The 18,719-nt window shown below is 38.5% G+C and overlaps 1 protein-coding gene and 1 pseudogene across 1 annotated transcript; both read right to left on the bottom strand.

Moving 5' to 3' along the window:
• Positions 1-1,520: 1,520 nt before the first annotated feature.
• Positions 1,521-2,054, bottom strand: LOC145791884 (uncharacterized). The gene has a single exon (XM_082872345.1). It carries the CDS (start codon positions 2,052-2,054, stop codon positions 1,521-1,523), a length of 534 nt encoding a protein of 177 aa, XP_082728471.1.
• Positions 2,055-7,137: 5,083 nt separating this feature from the next.
• Positions 7,138-17,564, bottom strand: LOC114323867 (geraniol 8-hydroxylase pseudogene; annotated as a pseudogene).
• Positions 17,565-18,719: the final 1,155 nt, after the last annotated feature.

Raw genomic sequence — 18,719 nt, 5'->3', positions numbered from 1 at the left:
AATGCTGGGAGTTTGCTCCTGACAGAGCCTAGTCATGCTTGTTCCAACTCTGTTTGTTTGAATCAGTACTGAAGTGTTGACGTGTTGGTACTTAAGGAATTCTGTAGATGTAGAGACATTTACTTAAGATATATTAGTGTGGTTTCCACCAAGCAATTCCACTTTGCTAAAGTCCAATTTAGTTACCAAACATTATTCCACCAAGCAATACCATTTAGCATGTTTGAGTGCTAACCAAATTTAAATTCCGTTCAGTCATTCTGAAACTAAGCCATTTGGGTTAAGACCAAAGTTAATTCCGTTTGATAAACATTAAAGCTAATTCCATTTGGTGAGAACCAAAGCTAATTCCGTTTGATAAACATCAAAGCTAATTTCGTTTGGTAAGAACCAAAGCTAATTCTGTTTGATAAACATCAAAGCTAATTTTGTTTGGTAAGAACCAAAGCTAATTTCGTTTGATAAACATCAAAGCTAATTTCGTTTGGTAAGAACCAAAGCTAATTACAAGAATTTGATAAATTTGAGAGAAGTGGAGACGCATTTGCATTGGTCAACAGACAATTGCTTTTACATTCTGATAGAGAAGTTGGGGGATAATTCTATTGATAGTATTTCTTGAGATTTGCCACATTCCAAGGCCGAGGTATAGCTCTGCCCTTCAAATCCTCTAGGTAGTAAGCTCCATTTCCAACAACAACTGTGACTTTGTACGGACCCTCCCAGTTAGGCCCAAGTTTGCCCTCGCCAAGCACCCTTTTGTGATCCATAACTTTCCTCAAAACCAGTTCTCTTGGTGTAAATTGCCTTGGGAAAACTTTTTGGTTGAAACTCTTGATGAGTTGTTGCTAGTACGCTACAAGTCTAATCAGTGCTACTTCTCTTCGGCCCTCTGCCATATCCAGTGCTTATGCAATAGCTTCCTCATTACTGGTGTTCTCAAACAATTCAGACCGAAGGGTTAGGAGACCTACTTCGAGTGGGATGACGGCCTCCATTCCATAAGTTAGGGAGTAAGGTGTTTCCCCCGTTGAGCGCTGTGCCGTGGCTCGGTATGCCCATAACACGTGGGGTAACTCCTCAACCCATTTTCCTTTCGCATGCTCATGCCATTTTTTTACTCCGTTGATGATGGTTTTGTTTGACGCTTCTACATGTCCATTGCTTTGCGGGTACCCTGGAGAAGAGTTTCTATACTCGATCCTGAGGTCGGCACAAAACTTTCTAAAGATCTTACCATCAAATTGCGTTCCATTGTCCGCAATCAGTACCCGCGGGATGCCAAAACGCACCACCACGTTTCTCGTGACAAACTACTTTGTATTTGCTTCTTTGATATTTGTCAATGCCTCGACTTCGACCCACTTAGTAAAATAGTCGGTTGCAGCAATGAAGAATCACCTGTTCCCAGTGCCTCGCGCCAATTGTCCGACAATATCCAGACCCCATTGGGCAAAGGGCCATGGGCTGGTGAGTAGGGTGAGAGTTTTGGCTGGCTGATGAATGAATGGAGCAAACCTCTAACATTTATCACACTTCTGTACGTATTGCTGCGCATCTTGTTGCATCCGTGGCCACCAGTACCCGTGAGTGAGGGCTCGGTGCGCCAGTGACCTTCCGTCAGCGTGGCATCCACAAATCCCATCGTGAATTTCGTAGAGAACATTCTCGACCAGATTTGAATGCACACATAGAAGATAAGGGCAAAGATAGGAGCGTTTGTACAGCTTCCGGGATGGTGAGATCCAAAATTGAGCTGACTTATGTCTGACTTTGTTGGCTTCCTTTTTTTCTTCGAGGAGAGTACCAGATTTTAGAAAAGCAAGTATTGGATCCATCCAGCTCGGCTCTACACTGCTGCAGAGGACTGGAGATGCAATGCTTGGTTCTGGCACGAACTCAACCCAAACTTTTCTGGCATCTTTGCTATCCACTGATGAGCCGAGACAAGCCAGAGCATCAGCATGGCTATTTTTGTCCTGACTACTTCGTTCCACTCGTATGGATTGAAACTTTTTGAGTAACTCTTTGGCCTTGCCTGCGTACATGGCCATTCTTTCATCCCGTGTTTCATAGACCCTAGAAAGCTGGTTTACCACTAGCTGTGAATCGCTGAAAACAAGAAGCTATTCTACACTGAAGTGTTCGGCACTGCGTAAGCCAGCCAACAACGCTTCATACTCTGCCTCGTTGTTCGAAGCCCTCTAACCCAGCCTGAGAGCCTGTTCCCAGATAAATCCTTCTAGTGAGATAAGTACTACTCCTGCCCCCGAGCCTCAATTATTGGACGACCCGTCAACATAGAGCTACCAGATGTTTCCAATGAAGAGTTTCCAGGCTTCCAAAGCGCAGGGCTTTCCTTGTTCGGTGATGCGTAGCACCTGTGCCAAACTAGGATTCCCCGGTTCGGTACTCTGGGTGGGAGCAAATTCTGCGATGAAATCTACTAAGACCTGGGCCTTAATTGATGTCCTGGGTTAATACCGAATGTCAAACTCACCAAGTTCTACTACCCATTTTGCTGTTCTGCCGGAGAAATCAGCCCGGCTGAATACAGATCTGAGGGGGAATTCAATGAGGACATTGATGGTATGCCCCTGGAAGTAATGTTGTAACTTCCTCGAGGTGATAAGCAGCGTGTAAGCTAACTTTTCCATGGGTAGATACCGTGTCTCGACATCTAATAAAGTTTTGCTGACATAGTATACCGGTCTCTATTCCTTGTTCACTTCTCGAACTAATACTGCGCTTACGGCATGATCTGAGACTACTAGATAGAGGTACAGCTCCTCTCATGGTTCTGGTGTGGACAGAAGAGGTGGTGTGCTGAGGTATTTTTTGAGACTTTTCAGTGCTTCGGTACATTCGCTACTCCATTCAAACGCTGCCCTTTTCCTCAAAAGCTGGAAGAAGGGCTTCATTCGATCTAAAGATTTGCTGATGAACCGATTTAGCGCGGCCACCATTCCGGCCAGTTTCTGCAGCTCTTTAGCCTTTGTTGGTACTTCAAGATCTTGTATTGCTTTGATTTGGTCCAGATTTGCTTTGATTCCTCTGTAAGTGACCATATATCCCAAAAACTTCCCTGTTCCTACCTCGAAAGCGCATTTCGAGGCATTGAGGCAAAGCTGATGGTTTTTCAAGATGCCAAAAACTTCTCTCAAATCTGTAAGATGGTCTGTAGTGAACTTGCTCTTTACTACCATATCATCTATATATGCTTCCATGGTTTTCCCAAGTTGGTCCTTGAACATCCGAGTAACCATCCGCTGGAAGGTTGCTCCAACGTTCTTGAGGCCGAACGACATCACTTCGTAGCAGTAAGTTCCTCTCAGAGTGATAAATGTTGTCTTTTCCTGATCCGGACCGAACAGTGGTATCTGATGATAGCCGCTATAAGCATCTAGAAAGCTCATGCACTCATGCCCTGCTATTGAGTCCACTAGTTGATCAATGCGAGGTAGCGGAAAGCTATCTTTGGGGCAGGCTTTGTTCAAGCAAGTGAAGTCAACGCAAACTCTCCACTATCCGTTCTTCTTCTTGACTACAATTATGTTAGACAGCCATTGCGGGTACTAAACATCTTTGATTGCTCCTGATGCCAGGAGTTTTTCAACTTCGGCAATTACTGCTTCAGTGTGCTCAACTGAGGATCTCCGACTTTTCTACACAATGGGCTGAGCTAAAGGGTTGATGTTGAGCTTGTGGCAAGCAAATTCTGGGTCCAACCCTGGAGTATCATATGCTGACCATGCGAATACCTCCATATTTTCCCTCAGCAGTTCCAGCAGTTGAAGTTTCTCATCAGCGCCTAACGAGGTACCGATAAGGAAGTACTTTTATGGATCATCCTCTTTTACTAGGACTCTCTCCAAATCTTCTACTATCTTTTCCTCTAGGGCTCCCCCTACATCTACCAGGACTAGCTATTCGACCACTTCTACCATCTGTACCCGATTGTAAAGCTGCTTTGCCTTTAATGCTGTCATGAAGCAATGTTTGGACGCAACTTGATCCCCTGAGATCTGCTCTACTCCGTGTTCCATTGGGAAACGGATGAGCTGGTGGTAGGTTGAAGGGACCGCCTCCATTTGATGGATCTATGGACAACCCAGTATGGCGTTGTAAGGAGATGGTGTATTAATAACTAGAAACTCTATCTGGAGGGTTTTGGTTCCTGTCACAACTAGCAACACTATTCTGCCAAGCGGCCATTCTGGCTGTGAATTGAAGCCGACCAACGGGGCTGCCGCTGGGGTGAGGTGCTGCTCGGAGAGACCAAGCTTTCTGAACACGTCATAAGACAATGTCTGTTGTACTACCTTGATCTACCATGACTCGTTTTACATCAAATCGTTTCCCAATTCCCACAGTTATAATTAATGCATCAGTATGTGGGTGCTGTATGCCTTCTAAATCTTTTCTAGTAAATGAAACAGTGCACAAGGGGAATTTGGATGCCGCGCGTACCTTTTTCGATGAAGGCTCCACCAACATGACTTTTTGGATTTGCACAGCCTTAGCAATCTCTTCTCTCAGTGCCTTCTCAGGTTCCTGAGTCCCTGTTCCATGGATCACATTTATTATCTGCCGAGGTGGATGCTCAATATTCGGTTCTGGTGGTGGGTTCCCTGGTTCGGTCACTTCCTTATCCTGATCAATGTAATTCCGGAGATGCCCAGCTGCCACTAAGTCTTCCAAGTGTTGTTTCAGTGCCCTGCAGTTCTGAGTCATGTGCCCCCTATCTTGATGGTAAGTGCATCCGAGCTTCTGATTGCGCTGAGCCAGATCTCCCAACATTTTTGGTGGCCAAACAAAGAAGGGCTCTCTCTTGATCTTTTCCAGGATTCGATAGATTGGCTCTTTGAACACAGTCATGACGGCTTCGTGGGATTTGGACTTATCCACTTCATTCACTACGATCCCTCTATGCTCTCATCGATCTGTTCTCTTCTTGTGCCGAGCTGTTTGTTCTACTGACGCTACCTCGATGGGGATCTGATCATCTTCGAGGCGAGCATATTGCTCAATCTTGGCATGCAAGTCTTTTAATGTTGTGGCCGGGCGCTTGGTAAGTGATTGTCTTAACTTACTTTTTGGGCGCAAGCCATGTTTGAAAGACAAGACGGCCATCTGTTCACTACACACATTTTCCTCTAGATCATTGTATTCTTCCCAGTACCTCCTAGCATAACTGCGCAATGTTTCTTCCTACTCCTTTCGAAGGCCGAACAGTGTATTCGGCTCTTTCGGAATCTTAGTGTTGGAGACGAACCTGGCTAGGAACTCTTCGGAGAGTTACTTCCAGCTACGGATCGATCCAGCGGGGAGTCGATCGAACCATCGGAGTCCAGTTTCTCCCAAGCTGGATGGGAAGACTATGCACATCAGTGCTTTATCTCGGCTCCATAGGGTCATCATTTGTTTGTAATGGCTAATATGTGTCAGCGGGCCCGACTTCCCATCGTATGAAGTGAACTTTGGTGGGGTGAACTTCTTTGGAGGTCTCATGGCCTCAATCTCCGGGGAGAATGGCAAGGAGACGAGCCTATCCAGCGCTCGGTGTTCTCTCTGGTGAATAGTACGGTCCAGGTGATCTCGATGTTGCTCGTTCTGCCTATTGCCAATCAACCAAGTACGAAGGTCCTGAGGAGGGTATTTAGTCTGTTGGCTAATTGTCTTTTGCCTCTTGGCCCTTCTCCGGCGTGACCCACGGGTGTGGCTACTTGCCGCTTCACTCTGTACCGGGATAGGTTGGCTTCGTTGCCCAAACTCATTTCTGGGAAATTTTTTCACTGGTAGCTCTCTGGATGAGCTCCTTCGTTGCAAATGAGAGGACTCTGCTTCCGTCCTTTTTTCCGTCGGATCACCCAGCACCCTTTTAAGTTGGGCTTTCAGCTCCTATATCTCCATCCCCATGGAGTCTATGATTCGATCCCTGTAATCCTTTTCCAGGAGAAAGTGATGAGAAGAACCTCCAACGAAGGGTAATCGATGCTCGACGGATTCAAGGGTTCGATTATTGTTTCCAATTTGTTCCTCCAGGATTGTTGGGAGCGCCAAACCTTTGTCCTTCGTCTTCTCCGTTTGTGGAGTATGTGTCGAAGGAGGAATGTCCTCAATCCCCATCGCCGGAACTGAGTGCAGAGCTTAGAGATGAAGTGATCCACATTCACCGTACCAATTGTGCGTACCGGATTCCGCACTAGATAAAAGTGAATCGGGGCTCCGCTCTCGGTTGGACTATCCAGGGACTGAGGTTCCTGCCACAAGAAGCACCGTTAGAGCTGCCCGGCCGAGGTTGGCCGGATAACCCCTCCGGTGTGGGAATTAGTGATCAGAGAAGAAGTGTATATTGAGTTTATATCTAAGTGTGGTTTTGCTTGGAATAGTTCAGTTCCATTTTCAATTACCTTCAATGTGAAGTTCATGTTGTATATATAGTGTTCCGTGCTTGCTTCTCAAGGTGGTTTCATGGAGCTTAGATGCTGCCAAGTGTCCTTTTTGCATTGCTCAAGATGGGGGACCACTTGGTAGTTATCATTGAATGCATATACTCATTGTAGTCATGCTGATAGCAAACCACATTCCTTTGGTTCAACAACTTCCTTGATTTTAGGTGTAGGGGACCAGCTGAGGTGGCAACTTGCACATGCACACATGCACAACTTCCACGTTTCCTTGCGAGGTTTCCTCGGCCCGATACCGTTGTGTCTCAGCTCGGCATCATTATGCCTTGTCTCGGCCTTTTACTAGGTCATTCATAGAGATGGGCTGATCCATTCAGATATCCTTGTATGGGCTCGACCCATTTCTGTTTAACCCAAAGGTTCAATCCTGCAACTCGGCCTAGCCCAGCATTGCAGCTGGATTAACCTTTCCACTGCGGGTTGGGTCCAAGTGCTTGAGGACTTGGGTAGACTATTGATCATGGAGTTGGACTCAATTGGCTTGCCCATATATTCATCTAATCCATTTGAACTTGGGCTTTATTGGATTGGACCGGCCCAAGGCTTGGATCCGACCTATTTCATATTCAGCCCCTTCAGTAATGACATATGAGATGGTAAAGGAAAGATGATAAGAAAATGTGATCAACATAATATTATTAGTATTAAAAAGGAGAAAAACACGTTGTCAACCACCGATTGGAATAGCGAGAAGAGGTTGAGCCTTCTGTAATGTGATGCCAAACTTTTCCTTCATGTCCAAGTCCTTTGGTTCAATCCCACCTTGAAGCTTCCAATCAAACAAGTTTATGAGTGAACCCAACATCATTGGAATCATCCTTATTGCCAATGGCAGCTCGGGACATATTCTTCGACCTGCACCAAATGGAATTAGCTCAAAATCACAGCCTCAAACATCAATCTTTGAGTCCATGAACCTCTCTGGCATGAATGAGTCGGGTTTCGGCCATATGCTTTGGCCGCGGCCAATAGCCCAAGCGTTTACTAGCACTTGTGTCCCATTTGGGATTGTGTAGTCGCAAACTTGCTCTTCTGAGTCAACTTCACGAGGAATTAAGAAGGGAACTGCTGGATGCATCCTCAAGGTTTCCTTCACAATTGCACTCAAGTACGGTAGGTGTGGAATATCAGATTCTGATATTAGTTTGCCTTTGCCAACTATTTGTTCAAGTTCGACTTTGGCATTTTTTAGAGTCTCTGGATTGCGTAATAGCTCTGCCATTGCCCATTCCAATGTACTTGAAGTAGTTTCTGTTCCCGCTGCAAATAGATCCTATAATAGACTTTGTACATGAATTAGATTACAGCTCAAAACTAAGTCAATTAATTAATGGAACAATTTTGCAAAAGAGCTTATTTGGCATGATAAGACACTCTTTTAGGATTGTTTGAGATATTCTAAATAAGTGTACTTTTTAACTTTTTATAAATAAATTAAAAAAATGTGTATAAAAGTAGAGAAAATGGGTGGAAAAGTAGAGAGAAAATGTTGATAAATAAGGGTATGTATGCAAAAAAAAAAAAAAGTATACTTTTTTAGGGCATGTCAAACGTCTACTTAGTGTAATCTTGTCTATCATTTTTCAAATTACTTTGGCGAAACATGTAATGCTTCTTTGGTTATGCGGAAAATAATTTTTTGGGGTTTTAATATAACAAAAAATGCAAAATAAGGAAAAATATTTTTCATAATTAACAAAAAAAATTGTCTATATGGATAACAAATGTTTTCTACTTTCAAAAGGCGAAAAACTTTTTTTAGACTAAGGAGTTATTTGGGATGAACCATATAGTGAACTTTTTGACTTTTTGTCTAAAAATGTAGAGGAAAAAAAGATGGTTGTTTGAGATAACTTTTTAACTTTTTATGAAAAAATGTGTAATAAAATATTGTACAAAATACCAAAATTACTGAACTACCCTTCTGTGCACTGACATGTTTTCTGTACATGTCAGTGAAGGTACTTAGTCAATGCACTGTGTTGGACCCTTTTTTCTTTTCTTTTTTTCACACGTGAGTTGCAATGTTGAAAGGGGGCAAACAAGGGACAATTCTGTCTTTTTGCCCTCTGACTGATCAGCCCCAGTTTCCCGTCCAAAAATTGTGAATAATATAAATTTTTTTACTTTTGTAGTGACTTTTTGTATTTTTTAGGTGATCCCAAACAACTACTAAAATCTTACTAATGTTACCATACTATCACCACCACTCTCACCATCACCATCGGACCACCATCACCGTTGCTATCACCACTGTCACCGCCCCACCACTACCACTATACCACCACAATCATCGCCATTGTTTTCATAAGTACCACCATCATTTTACTATCACTATCATTGCTACCGCTACTACCACCACCATCAACACTACCATTATCAACACTACCACCACCACCACCATCACCATCACTATCATACCACCACCATTACAATATAAAAATTAAAATATATAATTTGAAAATAATAAATTTTAAATTTACACACACACACACACACATATATATATATATATATATATCAAACAATTTATCTTTAATTCAACACTTAAATTGTTATCAAAATAAATTTTTAATTTAAAAAATTCAATATTTAATTTTTAATACTTAATTTTTAGTATTTAATTTTTAATTTTTAACTTTATTCAACGGTATCTAAGTAGTCCTCTTAATTAATGAGTTCTCATAAAAAAGGGAAGGTGCAATTATGAGCCTTATGGATCGGACATATTTACTAGTAAACCATGCTCTAATTTCAAAAAATAAATTTATTATTACAAAATATATTTTTTATAAATACTTATATTTTTTTACATCATATTTCAATATAAATTAATATAAATAAATTTAAAAAAAAAAAGAACAAAAGAAAACAAAACAAATGACAGCCATATAACATTTCTCAATTCAACAAAAATAAAAAATAAAAAAAAAAGATAAAAAAGTAAAATGGTGAAAAGCACATACAAAGCACAAGCGCTCAATATGAACTCTGTCAATCTCATATCGATGACATCATTTTCTTCCAGACTCTTCCTGAATCTCCTCACCTCCAACCTCCGATCAATCAATCCCCCAAAAAGCTCAAGCACACTCCCAAAGTAGTCCGTCATCCGCCGCCTTATCCCTTGCGGATCCATCTTGGCCACCCGGGGAAAAAAATCCACCAAGTTGGGCTTCCCAGCCTCCACCATTATATTCCACACCAACTCCTAAAACTCCTTCCCCGTATCCTCCCTCGGGTCCGCCAAATCCTTCGAAAAAATAGTATTCGACAACACATTCATCGTCCTAAAACCAGCTCTCCCAATATTCATCGCAACACCCTCTTCGCTACATTTTTGGGCGTACTCCACCAGCTCCGCCACCTTCCACCGCCACAACTCTTGGGTGGCGTCAAGCCTGTTGGAAAAAATGGTGTTTTATATGGCTTATTTTGGGTCAATTTTGAGGCCAAAATTGAGTGGGCCCCAAACGTCTTTTAGGGTGGGTCCGAAGAGGTGATGTGTTCCTTGTCGCGTGTGAAGTCACACGGTGAAGACGAAACGTCAAAACCATTTATGAGTGAATGAAAAATTGACGTCGTTTTCGAGTTTAACATTAATTTTTTAGAAAAAAATTCGTTTGAATTTTTTCAATAAAAATTATTGTGAGAATCTAATTTTAAATAAATTTATTTTTGATTTCCTTAAGTGGTTTCCTAAAATTGATTAAACTATTTAAATAGTTTAATAAAAGCATTCCAAGCATTCCAACCGTTTTGAAACTGTTACAACCAACGGATCATTTTTTAATTTGTTTGAAAATTTGGTCTCAGCAACGGTCAAAATTGTTTGACTTAAGAAGTGCACCTGTTCATTTGAATCAAATATATTCAAAACAATTGGGCACCTACTCATTTCCATATTGCACCTATTCGGGTCTATTGTAGTTGCCTATAAATACATGGTATTTCCAACAGTCTTGGAGATGAAAAAAACTGTCTCAAATTTTGTGTTTTTGCTGTCCAAATTTCTTTTAGTGCATTATTCTTCATTTTAGATTTAAGAATAAATATTCAGAGAGTTAGAACACAGGTTTGGTTCGCCGAACAATTTGTTTTGGAGTGCTACTACAAATTGGTGAAGATCATTGTATCCTGGGAGATAGACGCCACTTAACCGTAAGCACCGTGGCGGGGCGAATCTGTCTTAAGGACAGAGTGTCACACACTCGATTTGGTCTTAATTTTAATTCGGTTCGATAAATAAATCTGGTATGTTATTTATTTATTTTGTTTGAATTTATTTCTAGTTATTTTATTTACACAGAAGATTGTTCCAACAATCTTAAGACAAATCCGAATTTATTTTGTTTACATAATTTTTTCGTTTGTTTCCTTTTCTCTTTCTTCTTTTAAGAAAATCATTTTCTATGAATTTACAAAATAATATTCTGGTTGAAAAAACAAATAGTGATTATATGCTATTTGACAGATAGTAGTAATATATTGTCTCTTTTCTTTGACAACTAGTAGTACGATACTGGTGTCATTAACAATTCAGAATATATTTTTGTGGAATTTTTTCAGAAATTAATTTTGGGTTTTAGAAATTATTTTCTGAGTTTTCATTACTTAAATTCTGTTTCAGTATTTTAATTATTGGGGTGTTACAAGAAATTTAAGTTTCTGTGTGAAATTATTTTGGTTAAATAAAATTTTATTTTATTTCCAAATTAATTGAAAAATAAAAGTTATATTCTTATTTCTTTTATTTTACAGAATTTGATTTCTTGTGTGGAATTAATTTGGTTAAATAAAATTTTATTTTATTTCCAAATTAATTGAAAAATAAAAGTTATATTCTTATTTCTTTTATTTTACATAATTTAATTTTCTGTGTGGAATTAATTTGCTTAAATAAAATTTTATTTTATTTCCAAATTAATTGGAAAATAAAAGTTACATTCTTGTTTCTTTTATTTTTACAGAATTTAATTCTGTGAACTTGATTTAATTTTCTGTGTAATGTAAATTCTAATTATAATTTTGTTTTATAAATTAGAATTGACGACTACTGAAACTAATGCCCAAACAAGTACTACTGTGGTGGCTGCAATGACGCCAATCCCCTCTCCTGTGGTGACAGTACCAATAAATCATAGAGAGAAGCCAGAAAAGTTCTCAGGAACTAACTTTAAAAGATGGAAACAGAAAATGTTGTTCTATCTTACAACTCTGAACCTGGCTCGTTTCCTCCGTGAAGATGCTCCTATCCTGAAAGAGGATAAAACCAACCGACAAGTGGTTGCTGCGGTTGATGCTTGGAAACTTGTCGATTTCCTTTGCCAGAACTACATCTTGAACGGACTTGACAACACATTATACTACGTCTACACTCCAATCAAGACAGCAAATGAACTTTGGGAATCGTTGGAGAAAAAGTACAAAACGGAAAATGCTGGCTCAAAGAAATTTGTGGTTAGCAGATTTTTGGATTTTGTAATGGTTGATTCAAAAATTGTGATCAGCCAAGCTCAAGATTTCCAACTCATTCTGCATGACATTCACGCAGAAGGCATGTCACTCAGTGAATCCTTCCAAGTTGCAGCCTTAATTGAAAAATAACCAAAAGGCTGGAAGGAATTCAAGAACTACCTCGAACACAAGCGCAAAGAAATTTCTATGGACGAATTAATTGTGTGTTTGAGAATTGAGGAGGACAACCGCAATTCTAAAAAACGGGCTGGTAAGCATCCTATGGAGTCTAAGCCAAATGTGGTGGAACATGCTTCAAAAACCAAGAAACGAAAGTCTTCTGGAGAAAATTCATCACAAGGCTCTAAAGTGGGGGAAAATAAAAAGTACAAGTTTAATGGCAAATGTTACATCTATGATAAAGAGGGACATCGGGCCAATAATTGTCGTAGCAAAGGCAAAAGCAAAAGAAGAACAAGCAAGAAGCCTGCTCAAGCCATATGACCGAAGTGGATAATATTTCCAACGGTGTAGATGATATCAATCTTTCTGCAGTTGTTTCCGAGGAAAATCTTGTCAGAAATCCTAAAGAATGGTGGGTGGACACTGGTGCTACTCGCCATATTTGTGCCAACAAAAAGATGTTCACATCTTATTCTTCAGTAGACAATGGTGAAAAACTTTTTATGGGCAACTCCTCAACTTCCAAAGTTGAAGGACAAGGAAAGATTGTACTCAAGATGACATCAGGAAAGGAACTCACTCTCAACAATGTGCTGCATGTACCGGACATTCGCAAGAATCTTGTTTCCGGATCTTTGTTGAGTAAGAATGGGTTTAGGCTAGTATTTGAGAGTGATAAATTTGTACTTACTAATAATGGGATGTATGTAGGAAAAGGTTACATGTCTGATGGCCTTTTCAAGTTAAATGTAATGACTGTTGTACCCTCAGTTATTAATAATACTACATCTTTTTCTTACTTGCTTGAGTCTTCAAATTTATGGCATGGTAGACTAGAACATGTTAATTATGGATCTTTGCATAGATTAATTAATATGGAATGTTTACCTAAATTTGACATTGATTCAAATCATAAATGTGAAATTTGTGTTAAGGAAAAATTATCTAAAACTCCTTTTCATTCAATTGAAAGAAGTACGGAACCACTTGAATTAATTCATAGTGACATTTGTGATTTTAAATCAATTCAAACTAGAGGTGGGAAAAAATATTTTATCTCTTTTATAGATGACTGTACTAGATATAGTAATGTTTATTTAATTCGAACCAATGATGAAACTTTGGAAACTTTCATTCAATATAAGAATGAAGTTGAAAATCAACTTGGTAAGAAAATCAAGAAACTTAGAAGTGATAAAGGTGGTGGATATGAATCACCTTTTAGTGAATTTTGTAAAGAACATGGAATAATTCATCAAACCACCGCTCCTTACTCACCTCAGCAAAATGGAATTGTTGAAAAGAAAAATAGGACTTTAAAAGAAATGATGAATACTATGTTAATCAGTTCTGGATTACCTCAGAACTTGTGGGGAGAAGCAATACTTTCTGCTAATTATATACTTAATAGAGTACCCCGAAAGAAAGTGAATCAAACACCTTACGAATTATGGCATAGAAGAGTACCATCTTACAAATACTTAAAAGTGTGGGGGTGTTTGCCTAAAGTGGCTATTCTTAGTCCTAAAAAGACTAAGATAGATCCTAAGATATTTTCATTGGTTATGCGAAGAATAGTAGTGCATATCGGTTTTTGATTTATAAATCAGAGTATTCCGAAATGCATGTAAATACTATTATTGAGTCTCAAAATACATCATTCTTTGAACATGTATTTCCAAATAAGACTGGACAGGAAACTAGTAACAATGAAAGATCTCATGATGTTATTACTAGTCAGGGTCAAGAACATGATCAAGAGCAGGAGTTAGACCAAAATGAGGAAGAAGAATCTAGGCGTAGTAAATGTGCTAGAACCTCAAAATCTTTTGGTCCAAATTTTCTAACATTTTTGTTAGAAAATAAGCCTTTAACTTTTAAAGAGGCTATGTCCAGTCCTGAAGCTCCTTTATGGAAAGAAGCTGTCAACAATGAAGTTGAATCCATCTTGCAAAATCACACTTGGGAATTGGTGGATTTGCCACCAGGTTGTAAACCTCTTGGGTACAAGTGGATTTTCAAAAGAAAATTGAAAGCGGATGGATCAATTGACAAATACAAAGCAAAACTTGTAGTCAAAGGATTTAGACAAAAAGAAGGTCTTGATTACTTTGACACATACTCACCGGTTACTAGAATAACATCCATTAGAATGCTAATTGCCATTGCATCTCTATGCAATCTAGAAATTCATCAAATGGATGTAAAAACTACTTTCTTAAATGGTGAGTTAAATGAAGAAATTTATATAGAACAACCAGAAGGTTTTTCCGTTCCACGAAAAGAAAAAAAAGTGTGTAAATTGGTTAAATCATTATATGGTTTAAAACAAGCGTCAAAGCAATGGCATGAGAAATTTAACAAGGCAATGATGCCAAATGAATTCAAAATTAATGAGTGTGACAAATGTGTTTACATTAAAAACACACACAAAGGTTATGTCATTGTATGTCTTTATGTAGATGATATGCTCATCATAGGTAGTAATAATGACATGATTAAAACTACCAAGAAAATATTGAATAAACATTTTGACATGAAGGACATGGGCATTGCTGATGTAATTCTTAGTATGAAAATTACCAAAACATCAGAAGGATATGCTTTGTCACAATCTCATTACATTGAGAAAATACTGGACAAATTCAGCAAAGATGATGATCATCTTGCTAGAACACCTGTAGATGTTAATTTGTTTCTATCTAAGAATGTACAAGAAAGTATTTCTCAATTAGAGTATGCCCAAATTATCGGAAGCTTAATGTACTTGATGAACTGCACTCGCCCAGATATAGCTTATGCAGTAAGCAAATTAAGTAGATATACGAGTAATCCGGGAGTAGAACACTGGAAAGCAATTATAAGGGTTCTAAGATATCTCCGATTCACTCGTAACATTGGACTGAATTATACTAGATATCCAGCAGTACTTGAAGGATACTGTGATGCAAATTGGATATCGGATACTAGAGACTCAAAGTCCACCAGTGGGTATGTCTTTACTCTTGGTGGGGTGGCTGTATCTTGGAAATCTTCCAAATAGACTTGTATTGCTAGGTCTACTATGGAATCTGAATTCATAGCTTTAGATAAAGCTGGGGAAGAGGCAGAATGGCTTTGCCACTTCCTTGAAGATATTCAAATTTGGCCAAAACCGGTGCCTGCTATATACATACATTGCGATAGTCAATCAGCTATAGGTAGAGCACAGAGTCATATGTATAACGGTAAGTCACGACACATTCGTCACCGACATAACACCGTGAGACAACTACTCTCTAATGGAATTATTTCCATAGAATATGTTAAGTCTAAAGACAACATAGCGGATCCACTAACCAAAGGGTTAGCAAGAGAGTTAGTTAAGAATTCATCGATGGGAATGGGACTTAAGCCTATTAAATAAGAGTCACCACAACGGAAACCCAATCTAGTTGACTAGAGATCCCAAGATCTAGGTTCAAAGGGACAATCGAGTTGTGAATGACTCAGAAGGATCACTGGGGAGTCTAACTCCTACCCATTTCTTTGATGAAATAGTGATGTCTGTAGCGTTTGAGGTTAAGTAAAATTTTAATTATTCTTATATCTAGGTAAACCTAGTGGAGTATGGCAGGATACTCTTCATAAGAATCACCTATGTGAGTATGAACTGGGCCGGTTCTATAAGATTTGTGAAGGGCTACAAGTCCTTAGAGCACTCATGAAAAACCAGGTTGTTCAGGGCCAAAATGAACACAATAGTGAGAACTAAACTGTGACTGGAGATATAATGTGTGAGTTCTATTGTCTTGGTTTACACAAATGGCTGAACAGTTCAAGACATCATATTCACTGGTTAGCTAGTAAATCCGATAGTGTTTCACAAGGAAAGGTTCAAAGCCAAAAGCTACCTATCCTTTGCAGAATATTTCCAATTTCTGTACTCTCTGTATTTAGATCATATTGTTGCATTTTCTCTCCATCAAATTCCATTCATGTGGGGGATTGTTGGAAAAAAATGGTGTTTTATATGGCTTATTTTGGGCCAACTTTAAGGCCAAAATTGAGTGGGCCCCAAACGTCTTTTGGGGTGCGTCCGAAGAGGTGATGTGTTCCTTGCTGCGTGCCAAGTCACACAGTGAAGACGGAACGTCAAAGTTGACGTCGTTTTCGGGTTTAACATTAATTTTTTAAACAAAATTCGTTTGAATTTTTTCAATAAAAATTATTGTGGGAATCTAATTTTAAATAAATTTATTTTTGGTTTCCTTAAGTGGTTTCTTAAAATTGATTAAACTATTTAAATAGTTTAATAAAAGCATTCCAAGCATTCCAATAGTTTTGAAATTGTTACAACCAACGGATCATTTTTTAATTTGCTTGAAAATTTGGTCTCAGCAACGGTCAAAATTGTTTGACTTAAGAAGTGCACCTGTTCATTTGAATCAAATATGTTCAAAACAATTGGGCACGTGCTCATTTCCATATTGCACCTATTCGGGTCTATTGTAGTTTGCCAATAAATACATGGTATTTCCAACAGTCTTGGGGATGAAAAAAACAGTCTCAAATTTTGTGTTTTTGCTGTCCAAATTTCTTTTAGTGCATTATTCTTCATTTTAAATTTAAGAATAAATATTCAGAGAGTTAGAACACAGGTTTGGTTCGCCGAACAATTTGTTTTGGAGTGCTACTACAAATTGGTGAAGATCATTGTATCCTGGAAGATAGACGCCACTCAACCGTAAGCACCGTAGCGGGGCGAATCTATCTTAAAGACAGAGTGTCACACACTCGACTTAGTCTTTATTTTAATTTGGTTCAATAAATAAATCTGATATGTTATTTATTTATTTTGTTTGAATTTATTTCTAGTTATTTTATTTACATAGAAGATTGTTCCAACAGAGCCTGTTGCCCGAAAATATGTTGGAATTCAGGATTTTCTGGAGGCTCCGCCATCGGTTCGAGACCAGTAACCAAACCACCGAGTATTTGTACTGCTCGTGGGCGTGGAGGGCGTTGGGGATGGATCGGTTGGAGAAGGCGAGATCTTGCTTTTGGAGGACTTCTTTGGCCATGGCTGGTGAAGATATCACCACTACGGTTACTCGGCCGAGTTTCAGACTCACGATGGGTCCGTGAGTTTTCGCTAGCTCAGCTAGGGACTGGTTGGGCTTGTCTCCGAGTTTCAGGAGGTTTTCGATCACTGGGAATGGGACCGGTCCCGGAGGCACCTTTGGACATTTTTTGGTTCCTCTTAGTAAGGAAAAGACGGCTCGAATTGAAGTCAACGCTAATAGAAGATAGAGTGCAGAGGTCAGGAAGTCCATTGCTGGAAGTGGAGAGTTTGCTTGCAATGCCTTGGTGAGATGTGAATTGCATTAAAAAATACCAGGAAGGTGGACTCATGTGCTCAATAAAAAATTGTAGTAAACTTAAATTATTTTATTTTATTTTGGGCGAATTGAAGTTCACGTGACAAGTTGGTTGAGATCATAAAATATCTCATCTATAAATTATATAATTAATGCTCCATGAATGATGCAATCCTTGGTTGAATTTGTTCTACTTCATCATGTGGTTTGTTAGAGAAACTCCAATAATACATATTTTTTAATAGAAAAAAAAATAGTTAAGAAATAGGTTATCTACTTTAAAGAATCATTTTTTAAGTTGAATCTATTTTTTCATATGGTGTTATAACATCTCCAGCAACACTCTGTATTTTTTCTTTAAGTTTTAGTTAAAGAGTGGATTCTCCACTCTAAGGAATCACTTTTTTAATTAGTTTATCAAATGATATTTCTTTTTTTAATTTTATTACGTTTAATTTTTTTTATTAATTGTGAATTTAAAATGCAAGAAGATGCCCATATAAAAATAAGATTTAGATTCTCTCAAGTTATGATCAAAGAAATGATGATTGTGAGGATAATTTTAGATACCTAACGACAAGGGAAACTTGAAGGGGTTGTTGGCTTGATGGTCAAGGTGTAGGGTTTGGGGGTGTACTTTCTCTAACGTCCTAGGTTCGAAATCTTGTAGGTGTAAATAATTTTTTGGGTCAGTCCAAACAAAGCAATTGGGACCCTCCAAGTGGGTAGTTAGATTAGTCTCCCGAATTAGTCGGGTCCAACATATCGAGTTATAAAAAAAATAAAAAATAAAATACTCCCTCCATCCCACAATAATGGTTTCTTTTAGGGATTCTAACTTTTTAGTGAAACATGCAATTATTGTTTTGAAGCCAAATCAAAATATATTAATTTACCATATTGCCCCTTTTATTCTCATCATTAAATATATTTATAATTATTTTTCAAGGGTCATTTTGGAATTCTCTAAAATTTTATATTTTGACTTTTTAAAATGGACAAATATTTTAAGACATTCAAAAAATGTAAAATAGACCAATAATATGGGACGGAGGGTGTAATGAAAAGGAAAAAAAAGGAAAGGAGGTGTTTAGCTACAATCTGCCTCTTTTAAATTAAGATTATTTGATTATAAGTAAAACTTAAAAGGTGAAAATATAAAATCAATAATAATCATTAATAAAAAAAATTTAATAGGCGAAGTCAATATAATTTCAAAAATCACTTAAAACTCATTTCTAAACTTTAA

This window comes from Camellia sinensis, chromosome 5 (genome assembly GCF_055761805.1).
Source record: "Camellia sinensis isolate YWXY chromosome 5, ASM5576180v1, whole genome shotgun sequence".
Taxonomy (NCBI): domain Eukaryota; kingdom Viridiplantae; phylum Streptophyta; class Magnoliopsida; order Ericales; family Theaceae; genus Camellia; species Camellia sinensis.
Note: the sequence above shows the minus strand (reverse complement) of the source record. Positions and strands in the feature narration are given on the sequence as shown.